Raw genomic sequence first — 24521 nt, 5'->3', positions numbered from 1 at the left:
GAAACGCTAATTTAGGACTACATTCAGGAAGGATTTCTTCATACAAAAGTGAACAATACTAAGGATAGGGCAGTGGAGACTAAAACTTTAGATTCATTCAAGATACAATTAGATGATGTGATGGAAAGCATCAAGTTTTTGCTTCCTGAATGGATGAGCTGAAATGGCCTCCCTCATCTCTATTTACCTTGTCACCTAGTTAAGTGAAGTGTTTTCACTATCTATAGGACAGAGGTACTTATCTGCAATCACCTGGAATTTCCATGGGACTCCTCCCACTGTAACTTCGGTAGAAGATCAGCAGAAACCCCAGACAAATGCTGTGAATGGCTAAAAACTGTTTCTCCAGAGTCTCCACCGATTTTTCCATTGAAGTTACGGCAGGAGATCGTGAGAACCCTGTGGAAATTCTATCCCATTTTTGTAGGGTTGGGCTCTTACAATGTCAAGGAGGGGAATCATAACAGCTGAACATTCCCTGATAAGGAGCACACTTTCCAGGCACCTCTCTACATTAAACTGTCTTCTTCTGGCTGGTTAAATATTTCTGATTTGTCAAGACCTTTGATAATTTGTTATGCATCAGTTAGATTTACAAAATCGAGTTCTTTGTATTTTTCAAATGCAATCCAATCTACTATATACCTGTTAATTTTGCCCCTTCTTTAAACTCAAAGTCTTTTTTGTATCTTCTGTAGAGTGTGTAACAATATGGTAATTATTTAAAGTACTACTTTGAAGTCACTACACATAATGCACATTTAGACAGTAGAATACTGATACCATTTTCACCTTTTGCAAATGAGAATCTGTTAATCGTTCATTTGAACGTGTCACTTTTACACTTCATTATTTACTAACTCCATGATTCTAACCAGTTTAAATTGTATTTTTTAATTATTTAAACCATCATAACCATTATTACTTTGTGTGCACACTACAATTTGATTTTGCTTCTTGTATGTTTGTACTCCAGAATCAGCTAATGAAAATTGGTTATGCATATTATGAATTCAGAATATTTCCAGGCCAGTTGACTGACAGCATACCAACAGTTAGCTTTCCAACCCATGTTACAGCTTGTCAGTGTTTGACAAGAAAAATCAGTTTTTATCACTGGGATTGGAAGTTGTTAGTATCAACCAATAAGATTGGTTGGATGATGGGACTGAAAACAGTTAGAAACAATCAATCAATCAATCACACATTACTTTCTCTCACAGTTAGTTGCATATAAACTTGAGGCAGAAAAGGGCCTCATTAACATGGAATAATTATGGAAATTAAGTCACTCACCCAACCATCCAACTGCAGGCAAGGGACCGCTCACAATTTGCTGCTCATCAAGTTGAATTGGGCATATTGATAATCGTGGGGCCAGATCTCTTACAGGTATGTAGTGCTGTATTTTTTTTATATATTGCTATTGTGTTTTCTGCATTTTGCCCCATGCATTCATTGTTGTTCAATACTTTCCTTCATTATTCTTGGTTGGTGCGGGCATTTAAATGGCACCATACAAAATGGTAAGCAGGAGTATTCCTTGTCGGGTTTTGAATGTGCTGGATGTTTCAGATGAGGAAGACGAACTCGGGAGGGGCCACTAAATGGATGTGCAATGACAGCTGAGGCATTATGTCCATATCCAGCACGTCCCTGGCATTAGCATTTGCAGACCCTTCCACATGTACCTGGTAATGTCAGGAGACACCTGTCTTCACCACCTCCACTCCATAAGACTGACTGCCACAGTCATATCATCTGCAGCAGGATGACCTGCAGGAAATACCTGGGCCAGGGATAGCTCGTCCTGGTATAAGTGAAGGCTGCCACGGCAAGAAACTTTCATACTGCTGGATCCTTCCAAGCCACCCACCCTGAGACATGTGCCACATCAGGTAGTCTGTAGTGCACACCTGCAGCAAGCAAGTGACAGATGCTGGGGTCTACATGGACTTGGTCGGTGATTTCCTCCAATGTAGCTTGTACCTGTGCTTTTGCTGAAGGATGGTCTTGTGCCCCAAATTGGTACAAGTCCTTGCAGGATCTCCAACCTTTCAGTCTCAAAGGGAACACTGCTGGCTGCATGTCTCTGCTGTGCCTTTGTGATCAATGTGTTTATTTTCCTGTCCTTACCATAACTTGCTCTTTCATGTCTTGCTGCAGCCCTTTAAGAACTGCTCCCTTCGGCAAGATTTTCTGATCCCTAGCCAAGTGTGCCACTGGGCAAGCTTTTCCGGTGCCTGTGGCCGATTCAAATTAGGGGGAGGCCAGTTTTCCAGTGGGACCAATTTAAGCCTGCAAATTGGACCAGGAAAACCCCATTTTTGCCAGACTGGGAAAATCCAGCTAAGCTGTACAATGTTTTAGATATATCCTGTTCAGTTCACAGAAACAGTTAAATTCTGCATTACAGTTAACATCAATCCCTGAAGTTTCTGGATGATGTGTTAACAAGAGCAGGTCTCAATAGGCTAGCTATCCCTGTTCTCCTCATTAAACACAATACTGTGACACACGCTATCCATTTAACCATTATTTCCGTGTTTTTTATAGTAACTGTAGGTCGCAGGTGCATCAACCCTAGCTGAACAGGGAAAAGCTAGCATTTACTCTTTGTGCTGGAGCTGTTAAGTATTAGAGCAATAGTACAGTGATGTAGAATGATTGTAAAATTACATTCCATCCTGCTAAATGCATAAATGATTTTCCACGCATTTAAACAAAGTAATGCACTGATGAGGGTTATAGTATTGGAAAAGATACTGTTGTTTCAAAATTACAATAATATGACAGTTTTAGAGTGTTTTAAATAATTTACAGTATTACATTTACCAGGTCTAAACTTTAGGACTTAGTTTAATAATTGATGGATCAAAAATAGTGAGTATGATTTACAAAATTAAACAGGCTTCCATATAAATGAATAGAAGAAAAGTTTTTCTTTAATCTACACACATTACATAAACTACACTAAAATCTATTGAAAACCAAGGATTCAAATTATTGCAAAAATCAGAATTGTGTGCCATTTTAAATTACTTGGACTTAATATTTTTTTCTAAATTTGTACAATTTCTGCAGCTTAGTCATGGTCTCCTGTTTCAGCATGGCATTCTTATGATTTATCTTCAGGCCAATAGTCTAGAAATGACTGAATATTAGCTCAACACTTTTGTATGGCATTTGTTTGTGCTATTTTAGTGTGCAGTTAGTGAAAATAAATAGGTTAACACCTGTGTTAAAATGGTGAACACAGGAATGGCATATGAATGCATGAAGCATTCATCCGCAAATATTACTAACAATAATTTCTACGCTCATATCTTCTAAAGACATGGGCAAAAGTTTTATATTTACAAGGAAATAGTTCCAATAGCAGTATCAATGGTAACTGATTTACGAACATACAAACAATGATGGACAGGAAAAGACCCTCTGGTCCATCCAGCCTGTCCCACACAATTGTGATACCTTGTGTATCAGAATTGTGTGGACAGGCTGGATGGACCAGAGGGTCTTTTCCTGTCTGTCATTGTTTGTATGTATCACAATATACATAATATATACACTCCCCACCCTTTTCCCGTCTGTCAATGCACCTTGTGTATCATTATATATACACTCCCCACCCCACCCAAAACCATGGGATCTCCTGGGAGAGGTGAAAAACCAGATAAAAACCCAGGCCAATTTGGGGGGAAAAAAATCTGGGAAATTCCTCTCTGATCCCTTTGGCGATAGAAACTAGTCCAGGAAATCACTCTGCCCCTGATAATTCTATGCATTATATTACCATCTTTTGTAAGAGGTGATCTCTGCCCCAGCCAGAAACAGGTCCAGCTCTTGCTTGAAGGAATTCAGCAAATCGGCATCCACCACATAAGCCAGCAGCCTGTTCCAGAGGTCTACTATACTTTGGGAAAAGAACCACCTCCTGACATCTAACCTATATCTGGCCTTATAAAACTTAAAATTGTGACCCCTGGTCCTCCCTAACCTATTTAATTGGAACAAACTGTCAACTTGTACAAAACCTATTCCCTTCATCACCTTATAAACCTCGTTCAGATCACCCCTAAGTCTATGCTTCTCCAAGGTCTAGAATCCCAGCTCATTTAGCCTATCTTGCTAACTAAGATGCTTTAAACTGGGAATTAGTCTTTTGGCCCTCCTCTGCACCCCTTCCAAAGTCTCAATATCACCCACAATGTGAGGAGACCAAAACTGGACACGGTATTCCAACTGAGGCCTGACCAAGGTCTTGTACAAGGATAAAATAGTCTTCTTAGTCTTAGAGTCAATTGTCCTATAAGTGCACCCCAATGCCCTATTCGCTCTAGCTATCACTTCAAGGCATTGCTCATGAACCTTTAGAGATCCATGCACTAGAATGCCCAGATCTCTTTCTTTCTCCACCAGCTTTAATGCTGTTCCCTGAAGGGTGTATGCATGTTGAGCATTTACCCTGCCCACGTGCATAACACTACACTTTTCCAAATTCAGCATAATTTTCCTCCTGTCACGAGCCCAGTCCCCCAACATATCAAGATCCGCCTGAAGCAGTCGAGCATCATCTTCAGTCCAAACGATCGCACAGATCTTAATATTATTTGCAGATCATGCCTCCAACACCTACATCTAGATCATTAATAAAAAAATTAAAGAGCAATGGTCCCAACACCAATCCCTGTGGGACACCACTGGTGACTAGACTCCAAACATATCCAAATCCATCTATAACTACTTTCTGCCTATGGGCTTCCAGACAGTTCTCAAGCCAGCTCAATATATTACCAGTAATACCGGAGGCTTCGATTTTGTAGAGAAGCTTCTTGTGTGGTACCTTATCAAAAGCTTTTTGGAAGTTTAAGTAGAGAAGTCCACTGGGCTTCCCTCATCTACCATCTTGGTGACTTCTTCAAAAAATATAATCAAATTTGTAAGATATGACCTTTTTTTGAAGCAATTTTGGGTGTTCCTAATATGTCCCTCTCTATCCAAATAATCATATATTACATCCCTAATGATCCCCTCAAGGATCTTTCCTGATGCTTTACTGATGTCAAACTAATGGAATGGGCCTATAGTTACCCGGGTCCACTTTGTCTCCTTTTTTAAAGATGGGGACTACATTTGCCTCCTTCCAGTCTACGGGAACTGTCCCAAAGTGCCGGAAGCTTTTAAAAATATGGGCAAGGGACTTGCACATCACATGTCCCATCTCCCTGAGGACCCTCGGGTGGATATCGTCTGGCCCGGCTGCTCTATCTATTTTCAGGTTCTTAATTCTATTTAAAACAATGAGCCGGAAATTGCTTTTAAAGTATTATGAGCCTAACAGCGCTCACCGTTATTAGTGGCGAAATCGAAGAGCAAGTTCCAGCAATCGCACATGCGCAATCAAAGGCGGAAGTCTGGAACTTGCTCTTCCTGGTTCAGCAGTGATCTGTCAGCTTCGTGTTAAAGGGACTTCGGGACTGCAACCAATGGACCAGCGCCAACTTGCTGCCCTTCCCAGCTGGAAACAAACTAATCTTGCCACAAAACAGGTATGCTGAGTTTTTTTAGGTCTAAACTAAGTTTTAACAGTGTGGTAAGTATTAGTGACTGCCAAACAACCTCTCTGGCACTAAAATTAACTTTTTAAAATATGGAGTCTCATTACTCCTGATTTTAATCGTTTTTCGACATTTAAAAAAAAATCAATTAAAAAAATTATTTTTTAAAAAAACTTTTTCTTTCTGTCTCTTTTATTTAAGTCTTTTAATCTTACCCTTTCTTTATTTCGCTTTGTCTATCTCATTTTATTGTACATTTACTAACCTTATCGGGCACTTCCTGGTTGTTAGTTTGCACAGTTTGTGAAAGAACTGCACTTCCTGGTTCTCACAGCGTGGTTTGCTTCAAGATGGTTGGTCGAGGGGCCTTAAGATTCTTTCACCACTCACACAACCCCGGAAAGAACGTTGAAGTTTTTTGAACTCGGATTACAAGGAAGTTGCCACCAAAAAGAACATGGTAACGTCGTGGACGACTTTAAATTGATTGAGTGGCCAGCACTGTTGGTTCGCTGCTCAGAGCAATTTACAGTCCAATATGTTCATCTATGTTAATATTACTAGTTTTATTATTAACATCATTAAATTCCGACAGTCGAGCATTGTCTTCAAGAGTGAAGACGGATGCAAAATATTCATTTAATATTTCCGCCATACCCCGTGAGTCCTTCAGAACCAGTCCTTCAGCATCCTTCAATGGCCCAATACAGTCTTTGTCAGATCTCTGACTCTTCACATAACTGAAAAAGGTTTTCCCATTACTTTCACAATTGTCCATTATCCTTTTAGCTGATCTAATAGCAGCCTTCATTTTCTTTCGCTGTTCTTTGTACTTAACTCTATTTAGTTGAGTATTAGATGCCTTTAGATTATGGAAACATCTTACTTGTCTTTGTACATTTGGCTGAAAGCACTTATAAATGCCTGCAGCATCTTCCTGATAGAAGGTAAATTATTGGAAAAAAATGATTTTCTGATGCAGCGGGTTCTCGAATTTGACATGTAATGAAATGCATATAATAACATATATAATATATAGGGAGCCATATATATCACATATACTCTGATATAAGACAAGAAATTTATGCCAATTTCATATGGTGAGTGATTGTGGTCAGGGTGCTGTTCTGCCAATGTGCAAACAGAGCAGGGTCTTACACTGGCGAACTAGTACTTAAAATGTGCTCCTGACCCAACCCTGCGGTGAGATGGAACACAATCCAACCTGACCCAGCCTCAATGCCAACCAGAAAAGCCAGGAGGTGAGTAGTTCTAGCACTAGTTGATCTTGTTGGCAAGAGCTTGTCCTATGGAAGCTCAGAGAGCTGAGAGACTTTCACTAGCTCCTGCTTAAAAAATTAGCTTGTTCTGGAACTGAGCTTAAAGCTGGTTTGTTGCCAATTCTGACTGACAGCTGTTGTTGGGTCAGATTCTGCCCAAGAGTGAAATTGGGTATGATCGGGTTTTGTCTGAGAATGAGGTTGGTTCTGATCAGATTCTGCCTCAGAGTGGGGTCGGGTTGGATCTGGCTTAACCAGAAAGTGAAATTTAATTGGGTTGGGTTAAGACTGGCCAGGTGCTGCCTAAGAGCGTTGCATTGAATCTTGCATTGAAAAAAATCACTATTAATTAGCATGGTGTGTAAATTGCGCTGTTTGATGATATCTAGTTCATTGATTGGGTCAATTTACAGGTGACTATATACAGTATCTGAAAATCAATATACAATATTCAGTGAGATTACACAAGCACTATAGGGTAAATTTTGTGAGGCTCCTCTTCTGGCATACACTATTATCAAATGTTTATATTTTCAAAATTAGTCTCAGATGGGTGTCCATTGAGTGCAATGTTCAGCTGGAAGACCAGAGTTATACTATCAACTGCATCTCACATTGAATTATGCTTGGACATGTGCAGAGCTACAATCCCCAGGACTTTTAATGTTGGTGAATATGGGCTTGTGTGTCTGCTTTCTACTAACATTAAAAGCATTGAAAAGTAAGTTTATAGAGTTTCTAGGAGGCCAATGGGCTACCTGACCATTTTTAAAAAGGGCTCTGTCCCCAGGCTAGGGTTTTATTGCATAACATTGCAAATTGCTGATGGTGTGAGACTGCATACTTCAGATGGTCTTTATGCACTTGAGACTCAGATGTCAGTTTGATTCATTGTTGAGTTATGTTGCCACTTTTACTTTGATTGCACATCTGAAATCATTTTATATTGATATGAGAGTGCAGTATAATTACATCCTAAGATTAGTCATCCTACTACCTTCCAAACTGAAAAAGTTAGTCTGGGTTTGACTGCGGTGGGGAGATATTTATTAATAAGTGTACTTGCAAACAAGGAACATAAGAAACAATATATATCGAGCTGAAAACAAACTGAGATTTGTTTAATGACATTTCACCACTGTGAAATCATTCTTCACATTCTGCATCCACACGATCTAATTTATGTAACAGTGGTGTATAATATTATTCCAGGATCAGGAATTACAATGAGAATGACATTTAGTGGTATCTTCAGTAGTGAATGTTTTAAATACTTATGTTCCAGTGCTGAATTCTAGCAGTCATCCTAATACAAGGACTGTTTCCTTACCTGCTTGTGAGCATGATCATAGGAGTTTATGTGGTTATCAAACTCTTGATGTTTGTAATACTGTTTGTCACACAATTCACAGTAGAAGTTGGCCTTCAGATCCTCCAAGGCTTTTGCTATTGCTTTTTCCTTTTCAGCATAGTCCTGTGAAGAAATCAAAGAATTTGTCAGTCCAAACGATATACAATTTCAAAACATTCGGGAACCCTTTGTTGCACTTTTGAACATTCAGTGATTATGCAGCCCTAAGCTTCTAACACTCTGACTCTTTGTACGTAAATTTTATTTTGATTAAAAATACTAGTGAAATAAATATAAGCAATTTCAAACTCAGCAAACATTAAGATTTAAACATGCTTTGTCAGTCTCGTGCATAGTCAGTGATACAGTGCATTAGCATTAATCTGCAACAAACCCAGACTAAATTTAATCATAAAACTTTTCAAAGCATATCGAGGTATCTAAACTGACACTCAATTGATGTAATATGATATTTAATGTTCCTGCATTAGCATTTTTACAAGCTTTAAAAGCCTACACTATGCATAGCTTAAGCCTTGGCCACTTTTCTATATTGCTTGCAAAATCAGGCTAATACCCACTTTCAGGAGAAGGGAGTATAAATCAATAAATATTGAGCCATATTTTAATATATTGAAAGCGCATTCAGCTTTTTAAAAATTGGACAACTGTGAGGAAGAAAGAATAAATAAACTTCTAAGTAGACATTAAACTTGTGGTATCATCCTCTGTCAAAGCCTTGATCATTAATACTATTATTACGGCATTTCAAATTTATGCAAATTATTTGACCTTGTTGTTAGTACAATTGCAGTAGTTTTGCATAAAAATAAATTAAACTTTTCAAGATTGAAAAGCCAAACAGTTCTGTATGGTCATCACCATTTAATTGCAACAACGCCTGTAGATATGGTTGGTGATCTCTGGATGGGTGCGGACAATCAAGCAATGCTGGCTGTTGATCACCCTGGCATACCTTCTTTCATGCAGTACCATTGAAATCATGACATACTGTAACTGGGGTGCTTCTAAAGAACCATCCAGCATTATGGTTAGGCAAGCTTTCACGTAGCTGTGGTATTGTGCCTCCGGTGACAAGCCACCTTAAAAGTTGGAGCTTCCACATTTATCCCATTAATGCCTGGTGCTTTTTCCACTTTGAATTCACCAACTATTTCAGTACTACTTTCTTATCTATAGTGATCCTATCTAATTGCTCTATATCTTCCATTTACTACCCATTCCCACTATCACACTCCTTTGCAAAAAGAAACAAAGCAAAGCACTCATTTATTGGGGCAGAAATTGCTCGTAAAATAACGGAGAGCTCAACGGCACTCCCGTTGTTAGCGGCGAAATGGAGGAGCAAGTTCGCAAATGCGCAGTGAAACGTGGAAATCCTGAACTTGTTCCCACTGGTTCACCGGCGAACAGCTTCGAATTAAAGGTATATCGCACGCTGCAATCAGAGAAATCATTGAAAAAGTGCAAACTTGCTTATCTGCCCAGCTGGAAAGTAACTAATTACGCCACAAAACAGGTATGCATGAAAATACAGGTCTAAGCTGTGTTTTAACAGTCTTAATGATTGCCAAACAACTAAAAATTAACTTTTAAAAATGTGGAGTGTTATTATTCCTTATTTTAGTAGTTTTTGGTCATGAAAAAAAAAATTAAAAATTAAAAAACTTTTTTTTTACTTTTCCCTTCTGTCTCTTTTATTTAATTTAATTATTTCTCACCCTCTCTTTTTTTGCTGCCTATAACTGTTTTTACATTGATTGTAATGTTGTACCTTTCACTTCCTGGTTTAACAATTCAAGCCCTTAGAGACTGTGAACGCAGCTTGTCAAAAATGCTGCAATCTGATTGGTCGATGGGGAGAGCTCGATCCTCTTGCTTCTCCCGGGGTCCTTCGCTTGAACAGACGCTGGGCTCTTCTCCGCTTCCTATTCGAGGAAGTGGCCAATGAAAAGTCCGCAGTAAGTTAGTGGGTTAGTATAAATCTATGGAGCGGCGAGGAGTGTGGGTTCGTCGCTCTGAGCATTTTCTGCCCCAATATCTCCACAACTCCTTTATCCTCCAAATGTATCTATAAAACATTTTACTATTTCCCGTTATGTTCCCTGCTTCTATTTTTCATGCCCCTTCTTAGCTTTTTTTTTGCTTCCTGCCTTTATTTTCTACACTCTGCTTAATTTTCTTTTTTATTATTAGCCCTAGATTTGTCATGTGCTTGTTTTTTAAGTCTCATTTTAATTTTGATTTATTATACAATAAACTCAAGATTTACTTCACTTTCTCTACACCTTGTGGGAATATGTCTTGTCTATATCCGACTCATGCCGTGTTTGAAAGAATATCATTGTGTGTCCACTGTCTTATCTATTAAATTTTCATTTCAATTTATCTGTGCTAATTTCCTTTTTATCTCATTAAACATTATTTTTTTCCAGTCAAGTACCTTTATCTTTTCAGATTTCCAGCATCCACCGTATTTTGCTTTTGTATTTTTAACTTTGACTGTTTTAATTGAATCTAATTATGTTATGGTCACCGTTTCCCAGGTATTCTCTTATCCTTACATTACCTACTTGCCAAACATTAATTTCTAGAACTAAATGCAGTATTGGGCCCACTGTATAAACCCTTCCCTTTCTTTGCACTTACTTTTACCCAAATCTATCTTTGAAAAATTAAACTCACCCACTATTATGGCCCTGTTGTTTCTGCATTTTTCTCCAATTTGTGTCAAATTCTCATCATCTATCTCCTTTCCCCTATTTGTCAGTCTATAATAAATTCCCAATGAAGTTACAGTTCCCTTCTTATTCCTTAATGCTAAGCAAATAGGTTGAGCTTTTCACCTTCCATATATTATCTTTACATTCTGGTGCTGTAATGGAATGTTTGATAACACTGCAATCCCTCTTTTTTTTCCTACCTTATCTCTCCTGAATGTTTTGTAACTAGGAATGTTTAGCTCCCAATTCTGCTGCAGCCTGAACTATGACTCTATTAATTATATCATGCGATTATATCATGTTCCCTTTGCAATTTGCGCTTGTAGTTCATCAATTTTATTCAGTATAATTTGTGCATTTACATACATACAATTCAAATCTGCCTCCGGTTGACATTTTTACTCATTTTACTCCCTTGTCCTTCTGATTTGTTCTTTATTACTTTACTTTTTTCTCTTTTGCCTTTCCTAAAGCCCTTCTCCCTTTTGCTTTCCTTTTTGTTTTCTCATCTTATTTATTCTTTCCCTTCTTCCATATTAGTTTAAATTCTAATTATTCTCCAGTAAGGACAATGGTCCCAGTCCTGTTCTGGTGAAGCATGACCTGTTCTGTACAGGCCACTCTAGTCCTAGAACTGGTCCCAAAGTCCCTGAAATCTGAACCCTTCCTTCCGACATCATCGCTCCAGCCATGCATTGACCTCCCTTACCTTACTATACCTATACTGACGAGTATGTGGACTGAGGTTACTACCTTCAAGTCTCGCTCTTTAATCTATCTCCTAATTCCTAAAAGTCCCATTTGCATGATCTCAATTCTATTCCTTCCTATGTTTTCAACTTGAACCATGACCTAGGGCTGTTCCCATTCCCTCTTTTTTTTTGCTGTTCTGTTATGTCCCTTACCCTGGCACCTGGGAGGACGCCATTCAGGACTCTTGCCTGGAGCTACAAAAGTGCCTGTCTATTCCGAAAACAATGGAATCCTCTATTACTATTCCATTTCTGAACTTCACTCTACTCCCTTTGGCAACCACTTGATCCACAGTGCCATGAGGTCGTTCATGCTTTCCCTCCTCCAAGTTGTTGCCATTGTCACAGATGTATAACTCACAGTATGTTTTGATAAGGAAAAATATTGTGGATACTTTCTAGCTGATAATTCACTTAAGACTTTTTAATAAAATCTGATACACTTTAAGATGTAGAAGCAGAGTATCACTTAAAGGAGAAGGCAGCAGAACATACTTCAGTAGGAATATCAATAAAAGCCTCTCTCCCCTGGCAGAAAATGAAAGTATGACCCTTGGTATAAATTTACCTGCATTATGTATCTGGGTTGGAATTCCTCTGGTTGATTATTTTACTCCACACGGGGGTGAAATTGGACATGAGCGGGGCGCAAAACAGGTGGAAATGCTTTCGCCGACAGTTGTATGACACACCTGATATTCAGTTCTATTGAAGTCAATGGGACTAAATATCGGGTCGAGCAACATAAAACCGCTTGTTTTGCGCTCATGCCCATGTCTAATTTCAGCCACAGTCTTTTAAACGGTCTTCACGAAAAATACTGAACAGAGAAAATCTTAACAAATTCTTCTTATGATGCCACTTCTCATAGTGACCAGAACAACTCTTGCCCCTTTTTTTTGCCACTCTCAACTCTAAAAGCCATGATATGGAGATGCCGGTGATGGACTGGGGTTAACAATTGTAAACAATTTTACAACACCAAGTTATAGTCCAACGATTTTATTTTTAATCCCACAAGCTTTCGGGGGCTTTCCCTTTCCACACCGCCTGAGGAAGGGGAAAGCCCCCGAAAGCTTGTGGGATTAAAAATAAAATCGTTGGACTATAACTTGGTGTTGTAAAATTGTTTACAACTCTAAAAGCAGCAGAAGTAAGTCTGCAGATGGAAAATATTAGCTGCAGTATTCTGAGACTGCAACTAAAAGTATACTTTTAAAAGATACAGATTACTGATGCAGATAAGTTTCATTCATAACAATTTGAATTTGTCATGCAATCCAGCTTTGGATTTAATGGATATGTGCTTTGACTTTTTATTGTTAGTAAAATATATTTGTGTGAATGAGCTGCAACAAACAGCATGCTATGAAAAAAGACAGTAACGCACATTGGTACAATCAACGCACAATCAATGAACACGGGTTAGAATGGCTAACTTTAAAAATAGTTTGTTTTATGTTAAACGAATGTAAATAAAAGTAGTTATAAATAGGATTCTACTTTTAGAAACTGTCATATTTATCAGATATTAAAGTGCTACTTTGTATCATTTCCAGCCTGTGATTTCTAATACAATTCGAGCATGAAAATACATAGCCTTTTCCACACTAGATAAAGTGTTCAATGCTGTCATTAGATAATAGCTGGATTTTCTCACTGGATACAATGTGGTAAAATTGGTGATTGATTGATGCTGCCTCCTTTTACCTTGAACAGCACCACCTGTCCAACAAAAATGACTGAGCTATGCTTATATCTGATTTTAATTATAGTTGATCTAGATTCACTCAACAGTTCAGAGAATTGCTTCTTCAGTATGAGTTTAGCAGCAATTGAACCTTTCAGTTTTTCCTGCTGAATTCCTGTTTTGCTTTCAGTGGTATTGTAGCTAGTTCAATACTTTTTGCTCTTTAATATCGTTTCATCACAGATCATGCATACATGAATATTGCTTCACCACCATTGCAATCCTGGTTAAATATTAGCTCTACACAGTGGCTAAAAAAATACACTGAAATTTCATTATTTTAAAAACATTTTTTTCAATTGAATTGTGGAATCCTTTTTTTTTAATCATACTGTTTTGGAACAGGATGTTTTCCAGAAGCTTAAATACCAGAACACAAATAATGACGTATATATGGAATGCAACATTAACCTTGAAAAGTCTTTCATGTTAATGCTACAGCTGGTCTGTGTCGCTTGTGATCTGAGAACATTTGATGCAATCCCGTTATGCTTTGTAGAAAAATGTTGCCACAGTTTTTTAGGTACATGGCGCACAAATAAAGGAATGCACATATTAGATAGTAATAGTATTGAAGAAAGGGAACTCATAAAATCATTGCCATTTAATTTAGAAATACCTCTCATTTTGCATAAGTTGAAAATTGTTCACTCCACATTTTAATTATCTTTCTATAAACATCAGTAAAAACACAAACTGGAATGAAACACTCATTGGAATGTAAAACCATTATCTGGGTACAATTTGTGTTACTGAGTTTGTTATAGAAGGTGATGTTATAGGATTACTACCATGTCTTGGAGGTGAAGTAACTAGCTGATCAGGACAAAAATATGAGACCATTTGTGACAATTCCAATAATACAAATTGCACCTGGCTAGAGGTTTTATATTCCATCACATATTCCCTCCTGAAACTATATTGGGAAGATTTTCTGCATGTTCTATGAATGCTGAAGCAGAAAATCATCCATTAACTTCTGTTTTGAGAAGAGAACCCTTTTACTGACCCACCAACAAAATAGCAAGTGCAATTTTGCTACATTCATTGTCATCCAATATGAATCCATTAGCATTAACAAAAAAAGTAGCCAATCACAATGCATCTGTAAAAATGATCCTTTAACATCCCAAGCCACAAATGAGCCACTTAACTCGTATCAATATCAAAAGATTCTTTAATCCATTTTGGAGTGCAAATACTGTCCTTTTGAAAAATGTCTCAATGCTAGACAACATCCTGTGAAATGCACAACATTTTTGGATTTGGAGGACAGATGCTCAATGAGCCATGGTGTTGTCTTAATACCCTTACCTAATAAAAATCTGCCAATCTCAGTTTTGAGAATTTCAATTGACCTAGCTTCCACAACTTTTTGCGGGAGAGTGTTCCAGATTTCGAAGATCCCTTGTGTGAAAAAGTGCTTCCTGATTTCACTCCTGAATGGAGTTTGCTCTCTGGAGTTTAGAAGAATGAGAGATGATCTCATTGAAACATATAAGATTCTAAGAGGGCTTGACAGGGTAGATGCTAAAAGGATGTTTCCCCTGGCTAGAGAGTCTAGAATTAGGGGACATAATCTCAGGATAAGGGGTTGACCATTTAGGACTGAGATGAGGAGGAATTTCTTCACTCAGAGGGTCATGAATATTTGGAATTCTCTACCCCAGAGGGCTGTGGATGCTCATTCGTTGAGTATATTCCAGACTGAGATCGATAGATTTTTGGACCCTAAGGGAACCAAGGGAGATCGGGTGAGAAAGTGGAGTTGAGGTAGAAGATCAGCCATGATCTTACTGAATGGCAGAGCAGGCTTGAGGGGCTGTATGGCCTAATTCTGCTTCTACTTCTTATGTTCTTATGTCTAGCTATAATTTTAAGATTATGACACCTTGTCTGGATCTCTCCACCAGAGGAAATAGCTTCTCTGTATTTACCCCATCGAATCTCTTAACCATTTTAAACACCTCAATTAGATCACCCCTCAACTTTCTAAACTTATGGGAATACAAGCCAAGTTTATGCAACCTGTCCTCATAATTGAACCCTTTAAGCCCCAGTATCATTCTGATGAATCTGCAATGTACTCCCTCAAGGGCCAATATATCCTTCCTGAGGTGCGGTGCCCAAAACTGAACACAGTACTTCAGAAGGGATCTGACCAAGGTTCTGTACAACTGAAGCATAAATTTCTCACCCTTTGTATTCCAGCCAACATTCCATTAGCTGTTTTGATTTATTTTTGTACCTGTGCACTACCTTTTAGTGATTTGTGTACCTGAACACTCAAATCCCTTTGCTTCACCATGATTCCTAGTCTCTTGCCATTTAGAAAATATTTTGATCTGTCTTTCTTGGATCCAGAGTGGATGACTTCACACTTCCCCACATTGAACTCTATCTGCTACAGTTTTGCCCACTCACTTAATCTGTCTATGTCCCTGCTCCCATCTGCACAACTTACTGTGGCTCCTAATTTAGTGTCAACTGCAAACTTGGATATAGAACACTCTATTCCTTCATCCAAGCCATTGATATAATGGTGATAAGCTGAAGCCCCCATACAGATCCCTGGGGAGCATTATGTATGACAACACAGAGCAGGCATGGAATGCAGCAGTAAGTGTTTCATGCAATACTTTGTTGCGATTGTACTGAATGACAGTGTCCCCCTTTCCAGTGATTTCTCTGAAAAGATAAAAGTTTGCACTGAGGTTCGTTCAGTCATCTCTACTTACATCAGGCTTTGAATTAATTCATTATTAAACATTCATACAAACTGTTAAAGGAATGTCACTTTTAACAGTGAAGGGTATATTTTTAAACCTTGAGCCGAAATCTGGGAGCTTAAAGCATTAAAATGATGACATTTTAAATGGTTCATATGTTCAGGTTTCTGTTTATTCCACCATAATTATAAATAGCGGCCATAAATAAATTTGCTTTTACAAAGACTTCAATGAAATTGTACCTAATGGTAACTTTTTGTTACAGTATTTTTGTTGTAAATATCATAGTTCTTCGGTCTGTGATGTTCACTAAAACTGTTGTTTGCTCCCTCTATGAGGAATTTACAGGAGTTGGGCTCATCGTGCTTTCATTTTTGTTAGCATAGCAGCTCTATCTTTTTGATCTCAGCTCTTTGCCTTTTCATATCTCTTGATACTCTTACTTCACAAGCTATCTCCCTTTTTAAACACCTCAATTGACTTTATGTCTATGGCCTTCTTGGACTTTCGTTCCACATTCCTGGATTTCCTTTGTTCTGGATTTTCTTAAGAGGGAAGAGTCATTACTATCTACACTGTCAATTCCTTTTAATTTTCTACAAACTCAGATCATGGCGAATCCCTACTCCCATCCATTTGCTGTGACAGGATGGAAAGTTGTGGGAAGCAAACATGTGATTTCCCAACACGTGCTCCCAGTGGATGGGATTTCCTGCTGGGAGTTTTGTAAAATTGGCCCTTAGAAGTAAAGCCTGGAAATGGCTAAGAAATTGGATGAAGGGTAGAAAGAAGCAAGTACTTGCTACGAGAGTGATGTCTGGGTGGGGGAGATTGGATTTCCCCTGGGGATTGGTGTTGGGGCCACTATTATTTCTAATTTACGTTAATGACTTGGATTCAGAAGCTCAATGTGAACTGGACAAATTCATTGTTTTCTCCAAATGATCACCCAAAGCCTGACAGCCAGTGGTCAAAGCATCCACTCCCTTGGATAAATACAGTATCCAAAACAGAGTTTCCCAACTCCCTTTTCTCTGTGCCATTTTTTTTTCCTGTTCTATGGCAGGTAACTTTGATATTGCCTATTAAAAATTGTACACACTTTTGGATTTTTCAATAGCTTTCACTTTCAACGTCATTAAATACTGAATTAATGATAAAGTCATGAATTTGAAGTGCTGCAAAGAACTGAGATTGAAATGTTCCACTAGCTCACAAATTTAAATGGGTCCACTCACTTTTTGTTGGATTTTTACCTGCAGCAACAGTTACTGTCAAAAACTGGCCTCCATCGACCTCTTTAAGACATTGGAATCTTGTACTGACTAGTGCCTGACTCCTATCGCATGTTGAAACAAGTTTTTTTTTGGACAGGAGAATGTTGTTGTCAACATCAGGAAATTTATCTTGGGCCAAATCTTGCTGAAGCAGGGCATCTCCTGGTGGTGCCATTAGTTAGACCTTTTCCTGCACCCTTCAGCTTGAATATAATTTGCAACGTAACTTGCTGGAAGTGCGAGCTGATAATGGCAAGGGCAACGGGGCATCTGGGACCTTATCAAACGATGGGACCAACAGTGTATCTCGTTAACCAATGATATTTAAGGATTGAGAAAGAAACAGGAACAACGGAGAAGTAGGGTGAATTAGAGTCAAATCAGGTACAGAAAGAGAAATAGAGAGGAAAAGAAAGATCAGATTAAAAGAGAGAAAAAAGAAACAGAAAGGAAAAGTAGGAAAAAAAATTAAAATTAAAAATATGAAATTTGTAAAATTTCTAAGAATTTACTACATGCAGGAATGAGACTCAACAGTTTAAATTGTTCCTTTTCTAGGCCAGAGATATTGATTGGCATTGCATTAACAATTATCACATTGTTAAAAGGGTACTTACGCTGTTAATTATGAGCCCTAACTTTCTGTGGTGAGTTTAATGTGCTAGTTCTTAAAAATAACGGGGAGGCTAAGTGCGAGATGCCGTTTGTGCGAAGCAAATGGTGGAACGATGTAAATCGACCAGCAAGTTCTGGAGATTTGCAACTCACGGCGTATCTCTTCTTCCCCTGAACTTTGCTGGCCGATTTGTGCATTGTGAACTCTTCGTTATTTTTCCAGGAAGATTTGGCCCCTTATTGCAATCCAGCAACCAATTACTACTCGGATGGATTTTTTTAGTACTGGTGTACTTTTCACCCTCTTTTTCTTTGCCATTAGTAAAATATAATGACTGCACTGCCAGGGATGAGTACATTTTAATACTTTAATTCTCCAGTTACCAACATTAGAACAAAATGATCCAAATGGTAGTTAGGCAGACTTTCCACTAGTTTGCGACCTGTTTCTGACTGCTTAAAACCTTGCCTTTGTGCTGAAATTGCAATGCATGTGTATAAGAACAAAGAAAACATCAACATACACACAACCAGCTACAGAAATTTACTTTAAGAATTTACTAAAGCCATTGGAACTAGGTTTTGAATTCAGCCACGAGCAGTTGGATATCTCTAGGCCTACCATGAAAGAAATTCAGCAGATGAAAATTGCAAGGTTCCCCAGTGCTTTTTTTGGAAAAAAAAATCTGTTGCTTTTTATACTTCCTCCTGCTGTTGTTGTAATCTCTAATGGCCTATTGTTAACCATAAGACATGCCTTGAAATGTCCAGCATGTACTTTTGTTCCTGCACATGACCATGACAGCCAGGTCTTGATGATTATGAGCTACGCATAGTCAGGTACTGGGGGTAGGAACATCTTGGGATTTGAAACCTTGTGGAACAGATGATGAATGCATGCAAGTCACTTCTGTGGCAGCCATATTCCCACAAGCATGGATTATGGAGCTGTTAGTGAGAAACTTGCAGGAAGCAGTGTGTAAGATATGGGATTAACTGACAAAATTGCAGCTGCTCAGTCCGTCATTAGTGTTAAATCGCAGGCTCGCAGTTTAACTCATTCACTGCTGCATGTGCTTTATGATGTGATCTCACTCATACATCCTCAATCATCTTAAAACCACATCAGTGGTGTTAGTCTAAGGTATTCAGGCATACTTAGAACTATCTGATTTTTATTTTATGAAATTAAATTTGATTTCTATTAGATAAGGCACATATGGGCCATGGCACTTCAAGCCAGAAAAGAATGGCATCGTCAAAATCTATTGCGATCATGTTAGCATCTCTTTTTGTAGTGTTCTCATTTTTTCTCCTTTTAAAAAGTCATTGTTTTAGTGATACGTAACGTTGACAAAATTGATGATAAAGGGGGTATAGAGCAAAGCCTCAATTTTAAATCGGGGCAGGAATCGGGCAGGTGGGGACCAAGGCGAGCAGCAAATCAACCTGACGTTGGCAGTGTGAGGCCCAGACAATTTTAACTCCAGGGTCTCATCTACATGTCCCTGGTCAGTTGCCTGCCCGAAATCGGTGGGAAGCGGCAGTTGGCTGCCACGCAGGAGAAGAATGTCAGGTGGCAGGAGACCACTGGCAAGGATCGAAGGAACAGTCCCCATCACCTGAGTAAGTCAAATGAAGGGGTTTTGGGAGGGCTTCGTGATCGGAAAGATGGGGGAGCCTTGAGCAGGGGAGGCCTAAACTTTCCTTGTGGGGCCCAGAGGACTACTCCTACTCCTCTTACCCACAAAGGTAATAAAAGAAAAAACTTACCTCTTTGGGCCTCTGGTATTTATTGGCCATCCTGAGTTGACCACATAGTGTGAGATTGGAGTCAGGTTGGCCAAACTGCATGGGGTGACCAAAGGACAATAGGAACCAGTTGAGATTTTACAACAATCTGGTAGCTTTGACGGTAAATTTCCTGGTGGCAGGAAATTACAGGATTTCTTGAACTCAGTTTCACAACTTGCTGTTGTGGGAGTTGAACTCCTGACCTCTGGTTTGCTAGTCCAGTACCATAACCAGTAGACTACTATACCTGTTGTGATAATATGCAACTGAGGTTCCATGTTACTTGAAATAAATTAAAACAGATTTTCTTTAATGGCCTTCAATGACTGCTGTTATATTTTGGTCTATTGTGAAACATGCCTGAATGTTTATGGATCAGTACACAATTGTTGCTCATCTATTGACCCAGGTTTTACTGGGGACTTGTTTCACATCATGGTGACCCATAAACGGCGCAAAAGAAAGAGGAAATTATGGAGTATGTGACATTTGCCATTAATTATATCACTCCATATTTTCCAGGGACCTTTGCACTGTTTTGCTGTTACCCTTGTCGAAAACAGAAGGTAATTATCATAGTTCTGCCCCTATTAATGACAATCGCAATCTTCCTGCATTTAAGCCAGTTTTCATGCTGCTGCCACTTAGACTTAAAAATAATGGTCGAAGTGGCCTGGCAGCGTTGTGATTTATTGCTCCAAGATCGGTATGGAAAACTGAGGCCAAAAGTCAAATTGATCCGAATGAAGAGTCTCACTTGGACAATCAGAAGAACTGCAGCTGCAACAATTAACATCGAAGCACAATGGTGGTCCAACATTTCTTGGCAAACAAATTATGGTTTTATGAGGATTCAATTGGGGTATAGTGGATAGCGTTGTCCAGTAGTCATGCATATGCAGCAATTACATACATCCATAGTCATACAAATGCTCCATATGTGAATTGCGAATACATTAATGGTGCCTCACCCTGCTTCAGATGTTCACACTGCTAATTTAGTCAATTATTCCTCAAACACATGTAATTTATCTGAACTAGTTGATTATTTAGTTGATAACTATGGTTCAATGCGCAACGTGAAATCCATAGTATGTGCAGTCTAAGTCAATTGATAGTTGTCAGCAGTGTTTGAAAAATAACATTTAATTTAAGTCTGATTCTTCTAATGATCCCTTACTAGGAATTACATCACTGCCTCACCAGTCAGGCATATGATGATCAACCTGGTCATCCACCTTCCCCCTCTTTTGAAATCTATGAATTTCTACATGGCACGGAGGAATCCGAAAGTGGGGTTCAATTGTTCAAATATATAGATCAATAACTAACAGAACACGAATCTCTGACCATCCATGGGTTCAACCAAATCTTCCTGAAATTTACAAGCCCAGTAACTGCTCATGTGAACTAACATTTTATCATTAATTTAACAACAAAGATGTCTAAAATGGGGGGAGCAAAATCAGATAGATGCAAAATTTCCCTGCACGTTGCTGTAAGGTTTGTGGACACTTGGGATGATTGAAGAACCTGGCCAACCAGATCACATAATCAACTAAAATAAAGGGTAAATACGAATTGAATTTCACTGTACTGATCCATTTTATGGACGCATCTATATTTGACTTGTTTTATAGAAACAGAACTCTTAAAACTTAAAAATAAATCTGGAAATGCTAATTCCTGTGTTACCTTGAATTGACAGGAATTCTTTAAAGTTGTCGCCGAGTTAAACTGTAGTATTGTACCACCATGACAACGAAATCATACCGTCAGCGTTAAGATGAATACATTGGCCATTGCATTCTAATTAGAAATGCAGGGAAATATGGAGGACATTATCAACGGCGAGACAGGTGCGCTAGATGGCAAAATTCACAGCGTACGTCGCCGATCTCACCGTTGCTGTAAAATCATGTGACACTTGAATTTAGAAATAGCCACTTAGGGCTCGATTTTACCAGCGGGTTTCATGTGCGTTTCCAGCGGGGGGGCCCCGAAAATCTCGATATCCAGGCACGTGACCGGATCGCGCCACGATCCCGCCCACTTCCGGGTTCCCCGATGACGTGCGGGGGTGCGTGCGCAGCCCCCGCTGGTGGGAATCCTGCAGGCAATTAAAGCCAGCGGGATGCCACTTGAGTGTATTTATTTTGCTTGTTCAGGTCATTAACTGACCGGATTAAGGGACTGTGCGTGATTTTGGAGAAACATGGGACTGTTTCACACACTGGGGGAAACAGTCCTAGTTGAACTGGACGTGTTGCAGCCGTCAGCCTGTGGCAGCTGCAAAGGTCCATTTGACAAGTGGGGGGGGGGAGACCCTCACCCATTGCAGGAGGCCGCTCTGTCACTTGGGACAAAGTGTGGCCTCCACCACCCCCCTCCTGACGGTCAAAGTCACCAACCTGTACACTCACCCCGGGGTCCGGAGACATGTGCCTACCTTGCGGACCCCCTCAGATGTACATATTGCGGATGGGGGCCGCCGTAGCTGCAGTCATGACCTCCTCAGAGGGCGCACAACATCGCCAGCCTCGCCATCCACGCCGTCCACCTCTGACACGTGGAGCTCCACAACAGAGTGCTGTGACACATCCACCTGTACAGCAGGAGGGAGGGCTACCGCAGAGAGAGACGCGTCGCAGAGGGCACTACCCTCGCCACAGGGTCCACAGACCGAGGCGCAGCTCCCCGGACCTCTCTGAGCAGCAGTGCACACGGAGGCGCAGATTCACTCGACATGTAGTCGTGGACATCTGCAGCCTCTTTCATGCCGAGCTGCTCCTGGCTGGCCCCAGCACCATCTGCTTACCTGTCGCTGCCAAAGTCACCACTGCCCTCCACAACTTCTCCTCCGCATCCTTCCAGGGTGCAGCCGGGTACACCGCCGATGTCTCTCAGTCGTCTGCGCGGAGAAGCCCTGCAAATACACCTGCACCTACTCTGCAGTAACACAATGGGTGGCATCAGTGGTGGGTCCTCATAGTGATACCCAGGAGCGGGCATTATTGGACACAACGGACAGGATTCGCGGAGACATGGCAGTGGTGGTGTCAATATAATGTGTGATGTGAGTTGTTCTGAAATTCAATATAGGTAACACCCATGACAAACCCTCAAACACCCTTGTGCATCCCCTTCATGCTCACGACACGTTTGCCTTACGCTGCCTACTGCACATGTGTGATGCATGCCCTGTGGCTGCAGCACAGGTGGTGGCAGGTTGAGTGAGGCTGGCCGTGAGGGAGATGCACGAGAGGGTGAGTATGGGATAGAGCCATGAGATTGTATGAGGATTGGGTTGCGTGTTAGTGGCGGGGTGAGTACTGGCGAGGTGAGTAGGTGGAGGTAAGATGAGGATGGGGTTTGAGTGGGTGTGAGGGGTGATGTGACAGAGTAGTGTTGGCGGTGCCGAAGGAGATGTGGGGTGGGGGCAGTGTTGTGGCAGACGGAGTGTAGGGGAAAGACTACGTGTTCTCACTGTGGCTGACCTACTGCGGTCATTGGAGCGCCTCCTGCACTGTATGCAGGTGGGCGATATGTTGGTGGTGCAGGTGACCTCCTCTGCCATCTCGAGCCAGGCCTTCTTGGTGGTAGAGGCAGGCCGCTTCCTGCCGCCCGCCGGGTGGAAGAGCTCTGTCCTCCCCCTCCTCCTCACCCCATCTGATGATACCTGGGGTGAGGCATCATTAAACTGGGAGCAGCCTTCCCCCTGGGCTGCTCCATGCTGTAATTTGTTCTATTGGTTGCAGCATCTGTCAGTGGAGGACTGCCCCTTTAACTAGAGAGCCTCCAGCTGACAGATCGTACTGCGCATGCGCAGCCCGCCCGACGCGCAGACCAGCAGCGCGGAGCACGGAAGAGCAGGTAAATGGATCCAATTAATGTGTTGCCTGCTACGATCGCGCGGGCAACCCACTAATTTCACCGAGCGTGTTGACCACGCTCCCGAAACCCAACCCGCCGGAAACCCGCAGGCCTGGTAACATCGAGCCCTTAGTCTTTCATCAGGACCACAGTGGCCTCGCTACAAACATAAGGTGCACAAAGAGAAATACACAGTGACTTACACTGAAGAGGTATAGTTTGAACAGACTCTTTCAGTTATGGACACTAAAGCATTGGATGTAATTTGGGCAAAGCTTATAAACATTTATTAATAATGCCAATGAACCATATTACGAAGCACAAAAGATTTCTCAGAAATCTATCTAAGATTGAATTTGCACAAAAAGAGGTTTAAAAATGAAAACAGAAATCAATGCATTTGTTGGTGCCAAAAGTATTTTATGATTACTTCAGCAGAGCTCTATAATCTCTAGTTAATCTTATATCAAGCATTCAAAGCATAATCTAGATCCTGAACCAAAGGCCAATCCCTCTAAGGCTAAACTGCTTTTTTCATTAACAAATGCCTATTGATTGATTTAACTGTAAATGTTAGATGTATAATTCAGCATGCACTCTCATCTCGAGGAGGCTAAATAGTCCATATACAACTGCCAGTGACAATCTAAACTAATGTGTTTCTTTGTTTTTTTACATTTATCCTCCTTAAAGTGACACAGAATAACCAACAAAAGCAATTGTGTCAACACCAGAATAACATTAAAGTTACAAAGTCTGGGTTATGTTTGTGTGTGTTACAAATTCATGAGTCTG

At 40.1% G+C, this 24521-nt stretch overlaps 1 protein-coding gene across 1 annotated transcript in view; it reads right to left on the bottom strand.

Annotated features, from left to right (window-relative positions):
- The window catches only part of znf804a (zinc finger protein 804A), a 229189-nt gene that overhangs the window by 50572 nt on the left and 154096 nt on the right, over positions 1–24521 (bottom strand). The window contains exon 2 of the mRNA XM_067988176.1: positions 8172–8315. Within this exon, the coding sequence (XP_067844277.1) occupies positions 8172–8315 (144 nt within the window). The remainder of the gene's footprint in view (positions 1–8171; positions 8316–24521) is intronic.

This window comes from Heptranchias perlo, chromosome 7 (assembly GCF_035084215.1).
Source record: "Heptranchias perlo isolate sHepPer1 chromosome 7, sHepPer1.hap1, whole genome shotgun sequence".
Taxonomy (NCBI): Eukaryota; Metazoa; Chordata; class Chondrichthyes; order Hexanchiformes; family Hexanchidae; genus Heptranchias; species Heptranchias perlo.
The sequence above is the reverse complement of the archived record's forward strand: the minus strand, read 5'-3'. Positions and strand labels throughout refer to the sequence as shown.